This window comes from Hirundo rustica, chromosome 20 (genome assembly GCF_015227805.2).
Source record: "Hirundo rustica isolate bHirRus1 chromosome 20, bHirRus1.pri.v3, whole genome shotgun sequence".
NCBI classification, from domain to species: Eukaryota; Metazoa; Chordata; class Aves; order Passeriformes; family Hirundinidae; genus Hirundo; species Hirundo rustica.
The window spans coordinates 9,558,012-9,579,203 of record NC_053469.1 but is presented as its reverse complement, the minus strand read 5'-3'; the positions used below and the strand labels follow the sequence as shown (position 1 = coordinate 9,579,203).

Sequence of the window (21,192 nt, the reverse complement as noted above, 5' to 3'; positions counted from 1 at the left end):
GCGTTCATTCAACTCCCTGGGTTTAAAAGAAGGTGAGAGGTGTTCAGGTGTCCACCTGGTTGTGTTGTGCCCAGCCCCAGAGAGGGAGGTGGGGCTGCAGGCAGCCCGAGAGGGCTCTTAAATGCCACAACTGGGGTTTCTTAGAGGAGAGACGGGAGCAAGAACTTCTCAAAACAGAGGACACAGCCCACTGCTTGGGTGAGACAGAGTGAAAGTAGCAGGGGTTTATTGGAGAGGGAATTGCAGTGGGAGGTGTCTCTGCAGGCTCTTGCTGGCTGCAGCACCTCCAGCTCTGGGGCTTTTAGGGGTGCCCGGGGGGTCCTGGTCCCCCCAGTGCCCACCTGTCCCTGTGTGCAGCCTCTGTGGCATCACTGCAGCTGAGGGATGGCCCACGTGTGTGTCCCACCTGGTCACCTTCTCCAAAGCAAACAGGAGCTCCCTGGGCGCTGCACCTGGCCCAGCCAGTCCCTCTTGTCAAGGAACACTGCTGGAGGAAAGCACATGGAGTGAGCTCTGTCCATGCCAGGGACAGCCCCTCCTGTGCTTGTCTCTGGGGTCTTTTCTATGGCTTGCTAAATTTTTAATAAGGCTTCTTGTTGAGTGGATGGGAAAAGAGCCATTAAGAGCCCGTCCCACAGTTGGGAATCCCATCTCAGCCACCAGACCTGCCTCAGGAGAGCTGTTCTGAGGATTTCTCACGGATGAGTAATGGCTTTTGAGGGGGCAGCTGTGGAGAAGTTGTGCGTCTGGAGCTTTGTCTGTTCGGTACCATTTTTATACGGTCTCGACTTGTTTGGATTTTCTGTGTGCATTTGCTGACAGACCTTGGACTTCTCGCTGTGTTCCAGAACGTGACCTGTCCCACCGCGTCCTTCACCGACCTGGCCGAGATCGTGTCGCGCATCGAGCCCGTCAAGGCTGCGCTGGCGGACGGTGAGCGGGGCCGGGGGGTGGCAGCAGGGACAGCTCCTGCTCTCACTGCCGCGCTCAGGGGCACTGCCAGCCACGGGGGGCATTCCCTGCTCCCCTCAGAGCCTCCGTGTCCCCCTCCTGCCACCTCCTCTGGGACGGAGGGCTGTCGGGCTGTCCCCGCCACGGCCAGGCGCCTGCTGTCACCTCTCGCTGGGGAGCTCCCAGGTGGGGATAATCCCTGCTCTGAGGGAATTTACACAAGTGGCAGCTCAGTTTCCATCCCCTGGGGCTGTCCCCTGCCCCTGTGCTGGCTCCACGCTCAGCCCGTGTTGGGCTGGGGGGGCTGAGTTCGAGCTCTGCCCCGAGGATGTTTCCCCTGCTGTCAGCAGGATCAGGAGTGACTGACTCGCTGGCTCCGCTGCTCTGTGTGTGCTCCTGTTGTGGGAGCAGCGGTGAACTGGTGAGGAGCAGGTACCAGGTCCTGCATGGTGACACAGAGGTGCTCTGTGCCCCGTGAGGGCCCTGCCCTGCACAGCAGCTCCCGCTTCGTGGAGCTCCCAGATCCAAAAGGATCAGAGCCCTGCAGGCCTGAAAGCCCTGAGAGCGTCACCAGGGCTGGAGCTCTTTCTAAACAGTCTCTTCCCCTCCTCCTGATTCTTGTTCCTGCAGAGGGAAAGCTAAAGTTAGCAGTGCTCCCATCTGTGACTGTTTGTAGAGACGTCCCTGTGGTAATTTGAAATGCTAATTACAATCATATGCCTTACGAAGAAAATATTAATCAAATGTGGTTGAAGCAGCCATTGCGAATAAGAGCGAAGAGTTCATGGTTTGTGGTTATTTAAGGCTCAGGCACTGAGACTTGCTGAGATTTAACCAGAGCACTGGGACAGATCCTCCTCCTTTATCCAGCTCCTGATGATTCCCCATCAGGCTCCTGCCTTCTGCTGAGCGAGGCCGTGGAGGGGAGTGTGGCACATCCTGGGCTGAGGAGGGGCAGTGCAGGGGCTGCTGGGGGTGGGGTGGGATGGATGGGGTGGGGTGGGATGGGATGGGATGGATGGGGTGGGATGGGATGGGGTGGGATGGGATGAGGTGGGATGGGGTGGGGTGGGATGGGATGGGATGGGATGGATGGGGTGGGATGGGATGGGATGGATGGATGGATGGGATGGGATGGGATGGGATGGATGGATGGATGGGGTGAGGTGGGATGGATGGATGGGATGGGATTGGGATGGGGTGGGATGGATGGGATGGGGTGGGGTGGGATGGGATGGGATGGGATGGATGGGGTGAGGTGGGATGGGATGGGATGGGGTGAGGTGGGATGGGATGGGATGGATGGGATGGGATGGGATGGATGGGGTGAGGTGGGATAGAATGGGATAGATGGGGTGGGATGGGATGGGGTGGATGGGATGGGATGGGCCACGTGTTCCTCAGGGGTGCTGAAATCCCTGGCTGTAGGGTGTGGAGGAGGGGGAGGATGAGGTGGCAGCAGAGCCGTGCATGTGGGCTCTGTGCTGTGAAGGATCCTTTGTGTTCCTGCCGTGGGTGGAACGTGTGGCTGCAGGGACCCTGCCTGTGTTTGGGGCAGTGACAGCAGTGACAATCCTTGGTGTCCTCTGTGCATGAGGCTTTTGCTAAAGAGCTGTGGGGGAGGTCTGTGCTGAGGTGAGCTCAGGGGGAGGGTGACACCTCCCTGCAGTGGCCTCGTGGCTGTCAGGCGGCTCCTCGAGGCTGGTGAGCTCTGGCATTGCTCTGCTCTGGGGGTGAAGGGGCTCTGAGGCTTAGGGGAGGGGACAGGGAGCTGCTTGGTGGCCTGGCTGTCACCCTGCGCTGTCACCTTCGTCCTCTCTGGAAATCCCTTCCTGAGGGAAGTCTTGGATCACAGAGACTGGGAAAGGCTCTGCCTGTTGTGACAGCACGCTGCGGGTCTCAGGCTGGCTGGGGAAATCCTGTCAATAATTCTGTTCTGAAGAAGGCAAAGAAGGCTCAAGCTCTGGTGGATGGGGAAGGGTCAGCACAGAGGGTGAGAGGCCTGGATGGGGCAGGAGCTGTGTGGGCTTTGTGGAGCAGGGGAACTTCTTCTCCTCTCTTGAGCACGCTGAGAGCAGTGACCAAAGCCATTACATTTTTTAAAAAGGAGCCTGTCCCTCAGGCAGGGCTGAGCAGAGGGCCCTGAGGGCCAGAGTTCTGGGGCACAAGTGCCTCACTCCACAGCAGTGTCGGTGGCCCTGTTCCCACTCCATTCCCTCAGCCAGGATCATCCCTGTGCCCAGCTGTGGTTTGGATTCACAGAGCCGTGGCTGTGGCCAGGGGAGCTCAGGTGCCACTCTCCAGGGGTGGCCCTGTCACATCCCTGCTCAGGCTGCCCTGGGGGGGATTGCTGAGCCCAGCAGATCAAGCACTGCTAGCAATGGTCATTTGGGTAAAAGGATTTGAGGAAGAGAAATGTTAATGGTGGTGTCAAGTGCCTGGCTTTGCCATTCAGCTGAAGCAGGAGACATCCCAGCACCTCTCAAGGGACACAATTAGCAGACACCAGGCCACCTCTGCATCTTTGCTGCTTCAAAAGAACTTTCCTGAAGCAGCACTAACGCAGCTGGGGCTGTGCTGAGCTTCCAGTTCCTGATCCACCCCGAGGCCTGGCAGTGCCACTGCAGGAGCCCCTCCAGGCACACCAGGGCTGTGTTCAGCTGGGGGATCCCTGCAGGGATCAGGCACAAAGCACAGGGCACGTCCATGGTGGGGAAATGTGCTCACCTGCCCAGGGTGGAATCTCCTCTTGGCTGGGGGGAGTTGAACAGAGCAGCAAGGCTGGGTCCTGCTTGGTGCTTCTGGGAGCTTTTGTCACTGTGAGCCTCAGCCTTGGTGGAAGGTGATGTTTTGGGACAGCAGGGCCACCTCCTGTTCTCCTTTTTCCCCTCCAGCAGCCAGACCTGCTGTGGAGGATGTGAGAAGGGTGGCTCTCGGTTCTGTGTCTGTAGAAGGATCTGTTAGATGCTGAATAGTGCTGGGAAAATCAAGGAGTTTGGTCCTGATGGCAGCTGGTTTTATTGGAGATATAAACTCCAAACTCTTGTTTGTGGTGTTTGTTGCTGCTCAGATGAGTTTCCAGTTTCTCTGGTGTATTTTATCGAAGATTATCATTAACGTTTTTAGTAAAAACTAACAGTCATTCTATAATTCACAGTAAAAAACCCAAAACCTAAAAATAATGAGAGAAAAAAGACCAAATGTCTTTTATTCCAATGTTCTAGCAGTTGGTTGTAGTTATGTGCTAGGAGAAAAGGCTGTGGAACAGACTGTGCTGTTGTCTTCAGCGTGGAGCAGATGCTTTTGACGGCTCCTGGGAGAAATACTTCATCAAGGATCTGCTTTAAACAGGAGCCCCTCTCTTCAGCAGTGGGCTGCGTCCCTGCTTCAGAGCACACTGGAATGAGCTCAGGAAAGGGGGGAAGAGCCGGTGTCACACAAACGTGATTTTAGTGGTAACCATCAAATGTCATTTTCATGCCTTAAGCTGCATCCTGGAGGTCTGGGTGCCAGCAGAGGAAGGTGCTGCCTGCCACAGGCTCTGCCTCGCTGCCCTGGTGTCACATGTGGCTGGGACAGGCTCTGCAGGGCTGCTGGGGCACTGGGGGTGAGCTGGGACCATCGATGGCCTGCCCAGCCCGGCACAGTGCTGGAGCTGCTGTGGGGAGTCAGCCCTGGCTGCAGGTGGAGTCATAAAAGGGTTTGAGTTGGGAGGAACCTTAAATCCCATCCAGTGCCACCCCTGCCATGGCAGGGACACCTCCCACTGTCCCAGGCTGCTCCCAGCCCCCATCCAGCCTGGCCTTGGGCACTGCCAGGGATCCAGGGGCAGCCACAGCTGCTCTGGGCACCCTGTGCCAGGCCCTGCCCACCCTGCCAGGGAACAATTCCTGCCCAATCTCCCATCAAACCCTGCCTTCCTTAAGGCCATTCCCCCTTGTCCTGTTCCTCCAGGCCCTTGTGAGGTCCTGCTCCTGCTGCCTGTTTTGCAGAGCCTCCAGGTGATCTCCAGGTGCTGGGAGAGGCGTTGGCTCTGCCCTGCTGTGTCCTCATTCCACGGGAACAGGCTGGCACTGGGGCCTTCCTTGCACGTCCTGCTGCTATGCACAGCTCTTGGGACTCCCTAAATTATGTTAATCTGCTGGATTACTGGGGAAAGCAAGTGATTGTCCTCTGCAGAGAGGAAGGGGATGTAAATGTCACCATCCCCTGTGGAACAGAGACTGTGAGACACTCAGTTATCAGCTCCACAGCAGGCAGAGCTCACCCTGAGCCTGGGATCCCTGTTCCCACAGCCACTGCGTCCAGGGGGGTTGGGTTGGCAGCTCAAAGGTTTCTGCAGGTGTCCCACGGGTCTGGTTGGGCTGAGGGGTGGAAAAGAGCAGCTGTGCTGTGAAGGGCATTCCCCAGGGAGCATCCCCCCAAAACCAGAGGCTGTGTCCCTCGGCCTGGGAGCCAGCACCCACCACAATGACCCCAACAGCTGGACAGGGCTGCTGTGCTGTGGTTCCTCGGATTCTGGAGGGCTCCAGGACACCAGCTGACAGAGAGGACATGGTTTATCTTTATGTGCTGGGGAGCTGAGATGTGTGTGTGTGAGCAGTCCCAGTTCACTGAGCTGCAGAGCTGCTGGCACTGTCCTGTGCTCAGTGACAGTGGCAGTCGTTCCTCTTGCAGTTTCCTCTGCCTCTCTGCCTGCTAGTTCAACCCTGTGCTTTGTCTCTTCTCTCTTTAGATGAGTCAGACTACCAGACTGAGTACGAGGAAGAAGTCCTGGACAGCCAGAAGGACGATTATCTCGATTTCATAAGCAACCAGGTTGAGGAAGACTCTGACTCGGTAGGAACCGTGCTGGAACGGGCAGTGGCCGGTCATTGCTGAGTCCTGGCTGAATGGTGTGAGCTGGATGTGTTGGGAGAGATGCTGACAGAAGCATCTGGGAGGGACTGGCTGAGGAGGACTGTGCAGAGTTACTCTGTGTTAGTACAGACACTAAATGGAACATGCTCACCCTCCTCGGGTCAGTCCCTGCTGCGTGTGGCAAAAGCTGGGCACAGTTAAATCCCGGTCCTGCAGCTCTGGGGGTTTGCTCATGAGGATCAGGGCTGGGGAGGCTGAGGGAGCTGTTTCCTCCAGCTTGGAGCAGAGGAGCTGAAGGGAGGATCTGCCAGCTGCCTGCAGGGTGGGTAGGGAGAAGAAGGTGGTTATGGAGAAGAAGGTGGATGTGAAGATGCCCAGCAAAAAGCCAAGAGGGGACAGACACAATTTGTGCTGAAGGAAACCCTCCCTGGGGTCAGTGGGAAATAGTGCCCTGTACACAGAGCTGACACCCACCCTGGGCTGTGCAGGGGGAGGTGGGAACTTGAGATACTTGAAAAGCAAACCCCTGGAGAACCAGCTCCAGCACTGGAGTCAGCCCTGCTTGGAGCACATGGGCAGATTTATCTTCCAGAGGTCCCTTCCAGCCACAGGGGTTTGATTCTGTGTGTGCACACAGCAGGCCCACCCTGAGGTGAATGTGCACGGTGAGAGCGAGTGTGCTGTGGTGTGACCCCCAAGCTGAGCAGCACAGCTCAGACAGGTCACATCCCTGCTGCTCTGACTGCAGCAGGGTTTGAAAGGTGCCTGCTGTGTTAGTCATGAACAGTTCCTGAGTGGGAGCACGAGGACGGATTGGGAAGGGCCCTGTGAGGGTGTCAGATGGCGTCAGTGTTTTCAGGAGCCGGAGTGATGGCGGTTCTGTTTGCTGAGCTTACCCGAGCTGGTGGGAAAGGAGGTGAAGAGGACAGGTTTTATCCAGCTCAGAGAGAATGCTGAAGTTTCATCTGTGCTTCCTTTTCTCCTGCAGGATGAAGAGATGCAGCTGAGGAAGCGCAGGAATGTGCCCAGCGGGGAGGGCCAGGCCAGCAGCACGGGAGAGCCGGGATAGAGCTCGGGAGAGGCCGAGCTGCCAGCTGGGAGCCACAGCCCATCCTACTGACAGAGCAGCCCTGTTGATTTATTTATTTGAGACTTCACCAAACCAAAACAACGCCCAGATGAATGAAGCCAGAGTTCGTCCTTCCGCAGGCAGGGCCGGGCACTCGGCGCCGAGCTCAGCCCGCACCGTGCCCCCGTCCCTTTGGGGCTCTGGGGAGGGTGCTGCCGGGTCCCTGCTCCTTCCTGCAGGTGCCAGGAGCAGCAGTTACTGGTCACAGACTGGCAGAGGGGAAATGTGCAGTTCAAAGCTGCCTGGAGTTTTGCTGCTGTGTTTTTAGCCGCTGTTTTTACTGCGAAGGCCCCAAGAGCATCAGGGGCCTCGCCCTGCAAGGGGCTGGGAAGGCTCCGAGCAGCAGCACTGGAGAGAGGAGGGGGGTTGTGGGTTGCAGCGTTGCTTTCTTCTCATACAAATCAGGTAACTGTGTAATTAACTCCTCAGTGACTTCTAACCATGTCCTGGTGAGCAGTGCTCTGACAGGAGCAAATCTGAATGTATTTCACTTGAAATCTAAACCTAAGAAATTTTGAAGGGTGGCCATAGAGCCTGGATCCTCGAGTCATCAGCAGGACATTTACTGATGGATCCTGGAGCTGACACTCGCCAGGCAACTCTGGAATCACCACTTGGCTATACTTGCCCTGTTGAAATAAAGTTATTTTGCTGGACTGAAATGTCTGTTTCTTTGCATCAGGTTCCACAAAGAGAGAAGTTGTCAACAACTCAGAGCCCAACTTGTCTCTGCTTATATCCGACTTGCAAAGGAACATAGGCGGTTTCCAGCTGCTCGCCCCAGCAGGAGTCACTCCGGTGTTGTCAGGCACTGGGAAGGAATCTCCGGTGCTCTGTCCCCAGGGCTGGAGCTGTCACGGCAGCTGGACCCTGTCCAGACATCCCCTGGTGTCACAGCTTGTGTCACACCTGTCATTGCCAATGGCTGCATAACCAAGCGGGTTTTTGCTTTATGGAAACTCCAGCTGTAGGTGTTTTGCCTTGAAGGGATTTGTCATCCAACCAGAGCATCAAGGACATCCCCAAAGCTGCCTCCTTCCCTCAGCTCTCCTGGCCCTCCAGGCATCCCCAGGGCTGGGCAGCCAGAAACGTGTTTGATGAGGACTGGGAGTTGTAAAAACTGTGAATTGTGACCTCTTCTCTGCGTTTAACCTCCTCTCCTCTCCTGGCACATGCTGTCCTCTGCCTGCTCTGTTGTAGAAATGCCTCCTCCTGCTGCTGCTGAGGACTCCAGGACGCTGTGGATGAATGTAGAAGAGAGATCTCTGAAGTTGGGTTTTAGAAGAAGAGGTTTATTATAAAGGACATGAGGCCTTGCTCGGAGCCGCCAGACACAGCTTGTGGCAAGGCCCAGAAATGTGGGGGAAGGAAGAGATAAGGAGAGGAAATTCCAAGAGCAGATAGCAGAGAGGCAAGAGGAGAGGAGCAAAGAAGAAGAGAACAAAGAGACAAGAGAGAGGCCCACTCTCGCAGCCCCCTGATAAGGGGTCTCGAGGTGGGCTGGAACAGGCTTGTGCCAGTGGGGTTACACTTGATACTTCGGGGGGGTTACATGTGTGGGATGAATCATACATTGGGGGTTGTTTTCGCAGGCATCCAGTAGCTAGGACATCTCAAACATCAAAACTTACTTTCAGTTCTCAGTTACAGGTTTCACATTCTCAGAATCTAAGCAATCATATTTATAGGGCTTTCTGGCTTCATCCTTCCCAACACTGTCATGGTTTCCTCTGTCACAGAATCTCAGACTGGTTTGGGTTGAAGGGACCTTAAATCCCATCCAGTGCCACCCCAGCCATGGGCAGGGACACCTCCCACTGTCCCAGGCTGCTCCAAGCCCCATCAGCCTGGCCTTGGGCACTGCCAGGGATGGGGCATGTCCATGAAAGTGCAGCCTGTGCCCAGGGAGGCTGCTCCTCTTACACAAAACGTCATTCTCAAGTGTTGGAGCCCCCGGTCAGTGTTTTGTTCTCTGGTGAGACCTCCCAGCCTGGCTGCACCTCCTCCTGGCCCTAGGCCCATCCAGAAGCTATGGAAGCAGTTGGAAAGCTTCCTGCAAGGATCCCTGCGAGGATCAGCCAGACCTTTGATGCAGATTTTGGTTAATGCAGTTGTCCAGAATGTGTTGCAGTCACTGGAGGCTTTTCCCTGCTTTTGCAAAGAATTCGTTCTTACAAGGAAAACAAGGATGGCTTTAGAAGTGAAGGCAGAGCAGCCAGGGACTTCTGTGGAGGCACAGGCTGCCTGTGGAGCTGGAGAGATGGAATTTCTGTTGGGGCTGCTTACAGGATGCTGGTGCTGGGTGTGGGAAGGGCTCTAAGCTGGGACCAAGCCTGGAAGTGAACTCACCCAGGTGGGTGCAGGTGGGTGCAGGTGGGTGCCCACCTTCCAGCACATCTCCTCTGGGCTAATGTCTCATGCTGCAGCAGCAGCACAGTTCAGAGATTTGGGGTTTTGGTGATTTGGCAAACCAGATGTGAGGCCCTTGGTGTGTGTGTGTTTGTAGGTGGTTACACTCCAGGAACCTCTCCCTGGAAAATGAGGATTAGAACTGCAGCACAAACCCCAGAGATCACCAAGGTCCTGGGTGCCCTTACCAAGCCCATCCTGGGCCATCTGCCTCCAAAGGATAAAGCCAAAACCAAAAGTGCCTTCAGCAGAGGTTGGATCCAACCTCCTGGCAGTGGACAGCCTGTGTTTGTCACAGCCCTGTGCTGTGCTGCTGGAGCAGGAGCCCATCCCACATTTTCCCTCTGCCCAGGGCATCCCCCAGCTGGGGCAGAGCAGGCACCACGGGTTATTGTGCAGAAGAATGAACCAACCTGGACCCAGCTGCTCTTGTTCCAGGAGAGCTCTTCCCCTCTGTCCAAACAGGTAACTCATTTCCAAGCTGTGTGTATTCCCTGTGACCATCCCAGCAGCCAGACGTGCTCCTGGAGCTTGGGTGGGAACTGCTGGGCTCATTGAGGGAGTCACAGAAAAAAATTATTGGGCTGCTGAGTGTGCTAATTGGAACCTCTCTATTTGCTTTGTGCCCTGCACCAGGGGGAAACAGCACTTAGTTCATGTGTATGAATTCAGAAGATGAACCTCTGATGTGAGACTTGAGTGTCTCTCCTAAATAATTGATCACATTTTTCCTCCCTGCTGCATCTTCCGTAGCTGAGCCCTGGACATTAAAACAATCTGTTCTTCCATGCTGAGGAATGTAAACCCGTAATGGGACAAATCTAAAAGCAAAATTGGGTTTTTTTCCATCTTGCTTTGCTGCTGGCTGGGTCCTGCCCAGGTCCCAGAGGTGTCTGCCCCTGCTGCCCCCAGCCCCAGTGACCGTGTGTGCAATTCCGTGTCAGGAGGTTTCAATCAATCCCTGCCCAGTGAACAGCGGCCCTGCCCCAAGGAGCCAGTGCTGCATCCCCCCTTTGTCCCCCAGGCTCTGCTTTGCTGGAAATGCAGTGTCAGGAGGGTGGTTGGAAGAGCCTGAGGCTCCTGTCCCAGCTCTCCTGGCCTGGTCTGGGTGCAGGCTTCACCTGGAAACCTCCCTGCAGTTCCTCTGTGGGTGTGTGACATCCCCATAAACGTGAAATCTGACCAGAAGCTGGATGAATTTCTCTCTGCTGGCAGAGCTGAAGCAGTTGCTGAGGTTTCATCGTGGGTGAGGAGGACACAGAGCTTGTTCCCACCACAAACCCGATGCCAGCCAGTGCCAGCCCTGAGGCAGCAGGGTCAGAGCGAGGTCCTGAGGAGCCATGAGCAGGAGCTGCAGTGGGAATGTTCCACTCAAAACCTCTTGGTAACACGTTTAGTGGGAGTAAAGCCTTGACTGAGGTGTGAGAAATGTGTCCCAGTGATGGATTCACAGCTCCATCCTGCTCAGGGGCCTGGGCTGAGCCCCTGCAAGCAGCCAGAGTGGGGGAACCCCCCCAGGCTCTGCAGTGACCACAGCTGCTGCACTGAGGGGCTCAAGGCAGGGCTTCGGAACCAGGCTCCCTCTGGAGAGGGGATGCCATGGACCAGGGAGGTGTTTGGGGTTGTCCCCACCAAGGGCTGGTGGCAGGGGCACTCCTGTCCTGGGGCTCGGTGCAAACTCAGCTGATTCCTTAAAGCAGCCACATGAGCTCCTAGAGAATCTGCAGTGGGATTTAGAAAGGAGGAGCACGTGGCAGCTGGAAGCACCGGTCCAAACCCTCCAGGAAGCCCTGCCCAGGCTGGGGGAGAGTTTTGATCTGAGCAGTGGGGCTCTGGCTCATGCCCAGCTGGTTGTGACAGCTCCTGCTGTGGCCTCTTGTCGGGGGCTTACCCCAACATTGAGGTGGTTTCAGGGTCCTTTGCTCCCCTGCGCAGCTCCGAGCCGAGCCGAAGGAAGTAGACGGAGTTCTCAGGTTTAGATTTCTCAAGGTTGCATACTTCGTTTATTGTTTCTTATCTTACAATTTTCTCGGAGTCCAACAAGATGTTCGCAGCTGCATGGATTCCTCACGTCTCCCCCCGAGCTGGGCTGTCCTTATCTTTTATACTAATTACTACGTATTTCTTATTTACTATTTCTTACCAATGTCTATCACTATTACTAAAAAGGTCATCTTTACTTTGACCCAATCCTCACTAACTACTTTGTGCCACGTCAATGCAGCAATGGAGTGAGGGAAGGAGAAGGAGAAGGAGACAACGCCCCAGATTCTCCATCTTGTCCCCATTCACTTCAATGCTAGGAACCTAAAACTATTATTTTCTCATTCTGTGATAAGCTAAACTACTATTTCTCACATTCTTGTGGCCTGTAAACCTTCTCTCAGTGTAGGAAGTTTTTCCCATGGACTGAAATCAAAGCCAGTGTCTCTCTGAGCCCTGGGCTGGGGTCCCAGACCCCCCTGGCCAGGTCCCTGACCCTCCAGGGCAACCAAAGGAATGCCCTGGACTCCAACAGCCTCTCAGGTGGGGCCGATGTGTCCGTGCCGCCCCTCCGGGCTCTGCTGCCCAGGCAGGGACAGCCAGGCTGTGGTGGGGCCCAGCAACGCTCCTTCCCTGGCAGACGTCATTCTCCCTGCGTGTTGTTCCCAAATTAATCTCATCCTATTTACTCGTGCTCCCTGAGCTCCCCCAGCGTGTGATTTTCCCTGCGTGCTGCCCGAGGGCTGTGTTTGAGCTGTCGAGATGCGGGGGCTTGGCTGCGCCGCTGGCTTTCGCTCGCTGTCGCTGTGAGAGCCGGCGAGAAAATCGGCAAACGAGGAAAAAACAAGAAATAGATGGGAAATATTTTCCTCTCCCTCCGGGGCTCCTCGTGGCAGGACTGGCGCCCGCCACTGCCGCTCTCCCGAGAGCCCCACCAAAACACGGCCGTGGGGTGCCAGCTTTCAGCACGGGCCAGTGGCAGGAGGCGCTGGCACTGGTAAGGTGGTGTTTGATCAACAGAATTTTGGGGTGATTCGCCGGCACCAAAGCACTGACTCCCATAAATATCACTTCCCAGGTGATGGCTGGCTCTGCTCCCACTAGGACTGGTGGGGTTTGTATTTGTGCTCTTTGTCCCTGTGCCCTCCTCAGGTCAATGGAGGGTGTCACCCTTTTTTTTCCCAGTGGCCTTAATTTGGGTTTTCGAAGAGAATATACCACAAACACCCCCATGTGTGTGCCAGGATGGTTCCTGGAGGTTCCTTGCAGGCAGCAGCAGCAGCGTTCCAAACGCTGGGAAGGCGCCTGTGGCCCCAGCGTCCCTTATCTCAGACATGGCATTTGCACGTGGCAGAGCCACAGTCACCGCTCACCACTGCCACCAGCGTCAGCAGGGACAGCTTTTAATTAAGCCTTATGCACTGAGGGGTAATGGACGGGAACGAGCTTCCCATCAGGAAGCAGCTGGGCCCCCAGCTCTGCAGAGGCTGGGGTTCATCCAGGAGGAGCAACATTTGTGTCCATCATGCCCTCCGGACAGAACTGTGCTGAGCCCTGGATGGCACAGAGCCCCTGGCACCGGGCAGCAGTCAGTACTGGTGAGGTACAAATGCAGTGCTGTTGGAAACCCTTATTTCTGGGAATTTGTCCCTGGCAGTGTGGCTGCCAGGGAGGGAGGCTCAGCAGCACCGCGGGCGCCGCTGTCGTGGCGGGGCCGAGCACAGCTCCCCGCCGCAGCACACGTGCAGGGGATAATTTGGGATCAGCAAGAACACCAAATGTGCATTAATTTTAAATGTACCGTAAATGGCACATTTTTTCCTTGGATGAGGCACATTGGATGTGATGCACAGCCCCGGGGGAATGTGTCAGTTAGGCTGCTGCAGCTCAGGCAGCCCTGACCCGGGGCGAGCTCCGAGCTGTGCCCGCGCTTGAGCACGTTGCTGCTGCGTGGGCCCCTACGGGGGTCACAGGTGACCCCAAATGCCCTGTTTGCCCTTGCAGGGCGCTCTGCAGCCCTCTGCAGCCAAGGAGGCACAGTGAGGAGCTCACAGGCTGTGCCTGCAGCTGCCTTTGCCCCCAGTGCGAGGTCTCGCTCCATCTGGCACGTGAGCGTCCAGCTCTGCGTGGGCTGAGCTGCCGAACCCTCCTTCCTCGCACTGACTAATGGCTGCCTCAAGGCACGGGCTCTCGGGGGGAGGTTTCAGCTGATGGCTGCCACTGCCAGAAGGGCTCTTTCTGCCTTTGGAATGAGAATTTGCCCACTTGTGTGGGGCGTTGGCCCTTGCGTGGTTGGATGAGTCAGGGGAGGACACGTGTGTCGGCTCTGTTGTCCTTGGCATCACTGATCTCAGTCCTGTCTTGGTGCTTTCCCCTCTCCCTGCTGTGGAGCTGCTCCCCCAGCATGTGACCAGGTTGCTGCTGCTGTTCCTCTCCCCAGTAAGGTTCTGGATTAGCTGGAGGTGGCTGATGGGTGACTTCTCTGCCTCTCTCTCCTCTTCTTGCCCTGGAACTACTGTCCCATGGCTCATCCCCAGCACTGTCACCTGGAGCCTGTAAAATCTCTCCCCTCCACTCGCATCCTTGCTGGAAATAGAAAGCTTTTAACGCAGCAAAGTTCAGAAAAGCTTCTAGAGCTGGGCTGGCAAAGCGATGGACCCCTGGGATTTTGGGGGTAATGAGGCAGGAGAGAGCCGGCAAGGAGGAGGTTGTGCCAGGCTCGTGGATCGGTGCTGGGCTGCTGACACGAGTGCTGACACGGGGCTGCAGAGCCCAGGCAGCCACAGCCACCCCCGAGACTCGGCCTGGGACACGTACCTGGTGCTGAAGGAGATTCTGGTTCTGAAAGCAGAGGGGAGAGCTGAACTTTGCAGGGGTTATTGAGGTGAGTGTGTCTCTTTCTGGAGCTCTTCTGCAAGCAGTGAACCTTGTCATGAACTCCAGGTGTCAGGAAAGAGGTTTTCCAAGTGCCCAAGAGAGAAGGTCAGGACAGATTGATCAGCTGCCCAGTGGCACTGGGAATGAGCCCGGTCCCTGATGGAGCTGTGGGCAGGGTGGACACCAGAGCCTGGGCATGAACCACACACCCCATCAGCTCCACTCGCCATCCCTGGAAGTGTCCAAGGCCAGGCTGGACGGGGCTTGAGGCAACCTGGACTAATGGGAGATGTCCCTGCCCAAGACAATGAGGTGCTTTAAGGTACCTCTCAACTCAGGCTGTGATTTTATGATCACCAGAATCAATCTGGGGGCTCCATAAGGCCCAGCTGGGCTGGCTACACAGTTTGGCCCACTGGAAAGCTGAGTTATTGAGGAGAACTCCCTTGAGACCCAAACACAGGCTGTGCCCATGCCAATCTGTGAGCTGCTGATTTTACCTGAAGCAAGGGAAATGTGGAAATGCAGAGCCCAACCAAAAGGCTGTTGAGTCCCTGCAGAGCAGCACCCACCTGGGAGCCCTGCACATGTCCCTGCTGCAGGCAGCCCTGGCTCCCACAGGACCCTCCTCCTCCTCCCCAAAATCTGCCCTGGGTTCTGTGCGGATCCATGGGGAGCCAAGCACCACGTGCTGGGGACAGGATGCCCTGGGGGGGCTGTTCCTGGGGCTGGCAGCATCTTCCCAGCACGTGGAGACCCAGTGTGGCGAGAGCTCTGCCTTCCCAAAGTAGGTCACGCCATGAACTCGAGCGATGTCGTGGGCAGAGCTAAAAATACCGGCGGGGCCGAGCGCTGCCCTGGCTGCTGCGAAGGGCCACGGCCTCACCGGGTCAGGCTGTGGCCACCACAGGGTCACCAGGGCCCTCGGGCTGCTGGGGCCAGGCTGGATGAGGAGCAGGTGATGGAAAAGGCCCCTCTGGGGCTGCAGGTGCAGAATCCACGGGAGAAAATGTCTCTCTGCTGCTGGTGTATAAATCATTGCAAGTCACCTGGCAGGTGGGCCCCTGTTGCTTGCACAGACCCTTCTGTGAGCGCGGGGTGTCTCATTTCCAGCCTCCTCATCTGCCCCTCAGCAAAGCCCCTCAGCTTCCCTTCATTCCATGTTAACCACTAGCGGCAGAAAATGATGTCGGGGAGAGGCGTGTGAGCCCAGCCTGATGCAAGAGCTCAGCAAAGCAATCCTTTTTCTCTTGGGAAAGTGAGTGTTTCTCTTTTAGTGTCATGCTCGTGGAGGGCACAGAGAGGATGAGGACGAGCAGTGCTGCAGGGACGTGCGTGGAGGGGTCCCTGTGCTGCTCGAAGGTGGAGGTGACAGTAGGGTCGAGCTGGAGCCTGTCCCCAGGACTTGCACTCCATGGGGTGTTTGCAGCTCAGGCACTTTGTCCATCTCCTCTCTGGGGTCTCGTCTGACTCCTTTGCCACTTCATCTGTCCACTGCAGACACCTCTGGTGTCCTCTGCCCACCATTCCTTTCCCTGCAGGACTCTCCTGCTTTCCTCGTCCTCTGCCTCCAGTCCCTGCACCTGGGGCCAGCGCTGTGGTTGCTGGAGTGATGCAAAACCAGCTGCTCTGATTTACCTTCCCCTGATGATATCTAGATTTTTTGTATCCCATCTTTTTTAGATGAAACCTTTTCTCCCATCCTTTTTTTGGTTGAAATGTTTCCTCCCAACTCTTTTGGATGAGACCTTTCCTCCGTTCCTGTTTGAAAGCTGGCCTATTTTAACACTGCCAAGTGAAAATGGGTTGTGCACAGAAAAGATCCCAGTCACTCTGTAGAACATCTCTGTCATAATTATTCACTGCCAGTCCTTCTGCTCCCAGCAGCTGTATAATTTATCAGCTGTGTTTTGTGCTCATTTCTCAATCAATGATGAAAACATTGATTAGTGTCAGGCTGGGACTGACTCCGGCAGAATCCCTCTAAATCATCTCTGTTCACTGACAAGTCCTTGTTTTGGAGCTGGATTTGCAGCTCTCCATCCATTTAATGTGGGCTTTATTGGGATTGTATAGCGCTAAATTTGTAATTAGGGTGTCATAGGATATTAAGTCAAACACGTTGCCAAAAGCTAAGCAAATAATGGCTACGTGGTAACCTTTATCTACAAACTTGTAATTTTCTCAAAGGATGAACTGAGGCTCATTTGACAAGACGCTTTTCCATTACACCATGCTGAGGGGGGTATTTTTAATCCCTGAATTCTATATTAATTGAATCCTATGAGTCCTCTCCATTTTTCAATCTGGATGTGTCGTGCTGGACTGAGCAGCTGTTAACCAGGGCAGCCGAGCACCCCGTCAGCATCCTGCCAAACCTGGCGTCTCCCAGGCTTCCAGGCGCTCAGCAGCGGCAGGAGGAGGCTCAGCTCGGCTCAGTGCACTGCTCCAGGGCTCTCAGGTGCAGCTCACACAGCTCTGCTGCTTCAGAAACCCCGCAGATGGCACCCGAGATGCTCTGGGCTGTTATTGGAACACAGTTTCATCACCCTCATGTCTGACATTCCCATCCTTTCCAAAAGCAGAAGGGGCCCACTGAGGGCCTTGGCACTAGCAAACCTCCTCACCTAGGAATGCCGGGGCCTCTCCACGCTTGGAGATCTTCAAAACTCACCTGGGCAATCCCTGAGCAAGGCGGTGTCACTTGGACATCTGTCACCGAGACACACAAAGCAGTCACACGCAGACAAGAGATTTTCGCAGAGGTTCCTCCGATCCAGCTCCCAGCTGAAAGAGCGGAGAGAAGAAACCCCTTTGTTTATTCTTTTACTTTTATACATTTGTGGGTCTAGCAGAAGATTGGCTTTTTGGGGTTTCCACCCCTCAGCCTCAGTGGCCAGACGAATTGTCAGTTACAATTGTTTTCAGGTTAGAAATATGCAAACAAAGGGCAAAGAATGAAAAACAAAGGATTTGTTTATATTACTTCTGTGGGAAAGGTAGAAAACTGCTCTAATATTCTACAGTAACTAAAAGATCTGACTCCATTTATGAAAATCAAAAGGCTAATAAAAAACCTCAGAAAAACCAGGGTAACAGACATCAGTCCTGCTCCAAGCGGGACGTTAGACTGGATTCACCCGAGGTTGCTCCTGACCAAAACCCTTGTGTGCTTTTCTAAGTCTATGAAATGAGTCTATAACATCATTAATGTTTCTTTTGTTTCTGATGTATTTAGTGACCAACTCTTTACTGGCTGTGGCTTTGCCAGACATGGATTTTCCTCTGTCCATTTACCCTCCTCTATCAATATCTCTGCTCCATAACTTGATGTGGTTGTTGCATATTGATCAGTGTCTATTCCTTTCTTCCTCATCATATTTTGTGTCATTTTTCTTCCAATGGCTGTTTTCAGGATTACCAACTTACAGGATGGGCTTTCAGCCAAAGTTGCATTTCCTTGACTCTGCAATATCAGCTTTTCTGCCCTGTCACAAGCTTGACTCAAAGGCTGATTTCCCACTCTGCAGAAGGTTTTTTTCCCCTCGAATTCACAGAATTGCCACCATCTCTATGCGGTTTGTGAAGCTGCTGGTTCCAGAAGTGATGAAGAGCCCAGCAAGCCCTATCAGGCCATGGAGGGTGAGGTGACTCTGTGGCATGTCCCAGGCAGGAGCAGAGTGCTGAGCCCACCCAGTCTGACCTGGTGCCCAAGGGAGGTTCTGTTCCACCTGGCCACACCCGCACTGCTCTCCCTGCAAGCCTGTTCCACTGCTTCACAATCCTTACACAGTTTTTCTTCAGGTGGAACCTGAATTTCCCCACCCCACTATAACCCCACTGCTCCTTGCCCTGTCTTGCCTTCAGCCTTGTACATAACCAGAGCGTGCTGCTTCAGTTTCCTGGGGTGAATCCGCCCAGTTTTCAGCCTTTGCTCACAGCTTGCACTCTTGCACCATCTGACCCCTCCTGGTGCTCCCCCTCAGCCCCCTCCAACCCGTCCAAATCTCCCCTGAAGCCTCACAGGCTGCACAGCCCATACAGGGCTCTGGTACTGTTATTTCTCGTGCCATGACATTCACCTGTTCTCCACCACCACAGCGCTTCTGACTCTGGTTCCACTGAAGATTTGCAGCAGCATCCAGGTCCTTTCCTACAGAATGGGTGATGGATTGAGCTGCTGCCCATCCCAAGCTCACTGCCAAGTTCCACTCAGCACTGCTTTGAATCACTACAAACCTCTCAGGGCTGCTTCTCTTCCTCTCCACAGGACAGCTTGGAATTGGGGCAGGAGCAGGGACAGCAGAACCCGAATGCACCCTGTGGCCACTCCTCTTCTGTGCCTTGGGCTATTTTGGTAGCAATTGTGGAGTTTGTTCTCCTTGCCAACCGGGTCTAAGCTAGAGGCTCTTTACTGCCTGTGCCTTTGTGCAGTGCTGCAGCTGAAGCAGATGGCACCATTTTGTTCCACCCTCACCATGGCCAGGAGCTGCTGCTGGCCCTGATTGTGTGTGCACCCCTTCCTCACCCTGCAGCTGAGCTTTCGGAGTCAGCCTCCCGCAGTGTTTCTCCCTGCTCCTTGCTCTGGGCAGGATCAGTCCCCACGTGCCCTCCCCTGTCCAACCTCATGGCAGCCAAGCACTGCATCAGAGGGAGCTGTGCCTGCCATGCCCTGGGCTCCAGGGACAGTGGGAACTGCATTCCCAGCTCTTTGGGTGTGCCCTCAGAAGCTCTTCCAGCTCCCCTCAGGTATGTCAACCGCACCCCTTGGTGGCTGACCCGTGACCGCTTGGAAGCACAGACAATGTAAGCCAATGTCTGTGTCACTGGTGAGGATATGGCTGGAAGCACCCTCAAGCCAATGTCTGTGTCACTGGTGAGGATATGGTTGGAAGCACCCCCAAGCCAATGTCTGTGTCACTGGTGAGGATATGGTTGGAAGCACCCCCAAGCCAATGTCTGTGTCACTGGTGAGGATATGGTTGGAAGCACCCTCAAGCCAATGTCTGTGTCACTGGTGAGGATATTTGACAGCACTGGCCCCATGCAGGCCCCTGCTCACTGCTGATCTCCATCTGGACATCGAGCCACTGGCCACTGCTCTCTGCATGTGGCTGTCCAACCAGTCCCTCTTGCACTGAGCAGTCTGTCCATCCAGTCCATATCTCTCCAATTAAGACAGAGGATATTGTGGGGGACTGTCTCAAAGGTCTTACAGAAGCCCAGGCAGATAACATTTTCTGTAGTCCCCTTGTCCACAGATAGGGATGATCTGAGCCCTTCTGCCAGCAGATGTTTCATTTCAGTGGTTTCGTTTCTGCACTTTTAGATACAGCAAGGGTTGGACATGGTGCACGGTAGGGTTGGAGCAGAGTTTTGGGAGTGAGGTGTTTCCAGGACACAGTCACACAAAATTTCCCAAAATCATAACATTTTTTTCTTCCATCTTAGGTATGACGCAGTCAATTCAAACTTCGGCTCTTCTTGTGCTGCATGGTGCCAATGTCAGGACAAAGTCAGGCTGATATTTTGCCAAACAATGAAATACTGAGATGTGGATGGAGCAAAAACTGAGTAATCACTGAATCATTGAGCAATTAATTAACACCCAATCTGCTCCTGGAGCTGCTTCTGGAATCCCGACCTTGAGGAACTTCCATTGTAGGGGCCAACTCCTGCACCTCCACAGCTGCTGAGCAGTTCCTGGGAGCCCTGGGAGTAAAACATGTCTCTGGTAGGTACAAGATTATTTTCCCTTCACCAGGAGGGTGGTCAAGTGTGGGAACAGGTCACCCTGGGAGGGATCAATATCCAGCAAGTGCCTCATTGTGGCCAAAAGAAGTTGCTGTGCCAGATTTCCACCAAAAACCTCCAGAGCCTTCATGCCAGGGCTTTCAAAATTCTGTGGAGGAGTTAAGGAGCCTTTTCCCTATATGACACATCCCTATTGTTGTTTCTTTGTTGTATCAGTTGGTTTTATTACTTATTGTAGTTTATTCTGAGGGACTGGCTTATGTAAATTTGATGTAGGCAATAGGAATGAAATTACATTACCACCCTGCTCAAATCCTCCTTCCTGCTACAGCTGATGCTCCTTGCTTTTGTTTCTTTTCACCTGCTAGATTATTTTAAGGGAAAAAAAGGTATCTAATATTATGCTGCTCTTGAAATGCTCACTCCCCTGTCAGCTCTCCTGACTCAGCTGACCCATGCTGAGGCTGTGTCTTTGATTAATTGGGGTGTGCCCAGTGCAGTGGTGGAGCCACCACCCCTGGAGGGATTTAAAAGATGTGTAGATGTGGAACCTGGGGAGATGGTTCGGTGGTGGCCTTGGCAGTGCTGGGAGAATGGTTGGACTCGATGACCTGAGAGGCCTTTTCCAACCTCAGTGATCCTGTGATGCTGATAATTCACGTTTCAAGCCCTCAGTCCTGACAAGGCTTCCATTTGGGATACAAATCTAATAAATAACAGGGATGGCTGAGTGCTGAGACATCTTTGTGGCTTTCCTGTGACCCGGCGTCACCTGGCCATTGTAAGGCCAGCGACACCCGCATGGAGCAGCCCTGTCAGGAAGGCAGCTCAAGGTTTCAGCCAGCAGAGTAATAACTAATTGAGTGTATTTCAATCATGAGATCCACAGAAGGAGAGCAAACTCCACAGAGTAGAAGGAAATTGCATCTTAGAGTAATCTGAATGTGGGTAGATAATTAGGCCTATATTTCATGGGAACATTTGCTGGGCAACATAATGAAAAGGCCAGCAACATAATTTTCTTTAAGCAGCGTGATGCCTCCCACTGGGGGGGTGCCGTGCCAGTGCCGGTGCTGCAGTGCAGGGAGCAGGGAGAGGCAGTGCCCAGCCAGACGCTGTTGCACAGTGGTGCCCAGCTGGAGCCTGTCCTCCCCCTCTCTGGCTGCTCAGAGGAAGCTGCTGAGGCTCCTGCCCTGCAAAAACGGTGGCAAGCCCCCAGCCTCATCTCT

At 54.5% G+C, this 21,192-nt stretch overlaps 1 protein-coding gene across 2 annotated transcripts in view; it reads left to right on the top strand.

The window, feature by feature from the left end:
- The window catches only part of PNPLA7 (patatin like phospholipase domain containing 7), a 125,620-nt gene extending 118,024 nt beyond the window's left edge, over positions 1-7,596 (top strand). For both annotated transcript variants that reach the window (XM_040083108.2, XM_040083107.2), the window contains exons 34-36: positions 849-933; positions 5,687-5,790; positions 6,800-7,596. In XM_040083108.2, coding sequence (XP_039939042.1) covers positions 849-933; positions 5,687-5,790; positions 6,800-6,880 — 270 coding nt within the window. In that variant the 3' untranslated portion in view covers positions 6,881-7,596. The remainder of the gene's footprint in view (positions 1-848; positions 934-5,686; positions 5,791-6,799) is intronic.
- Positions 7,597-21,192: the final 13,596 nt, after the last annotated feature.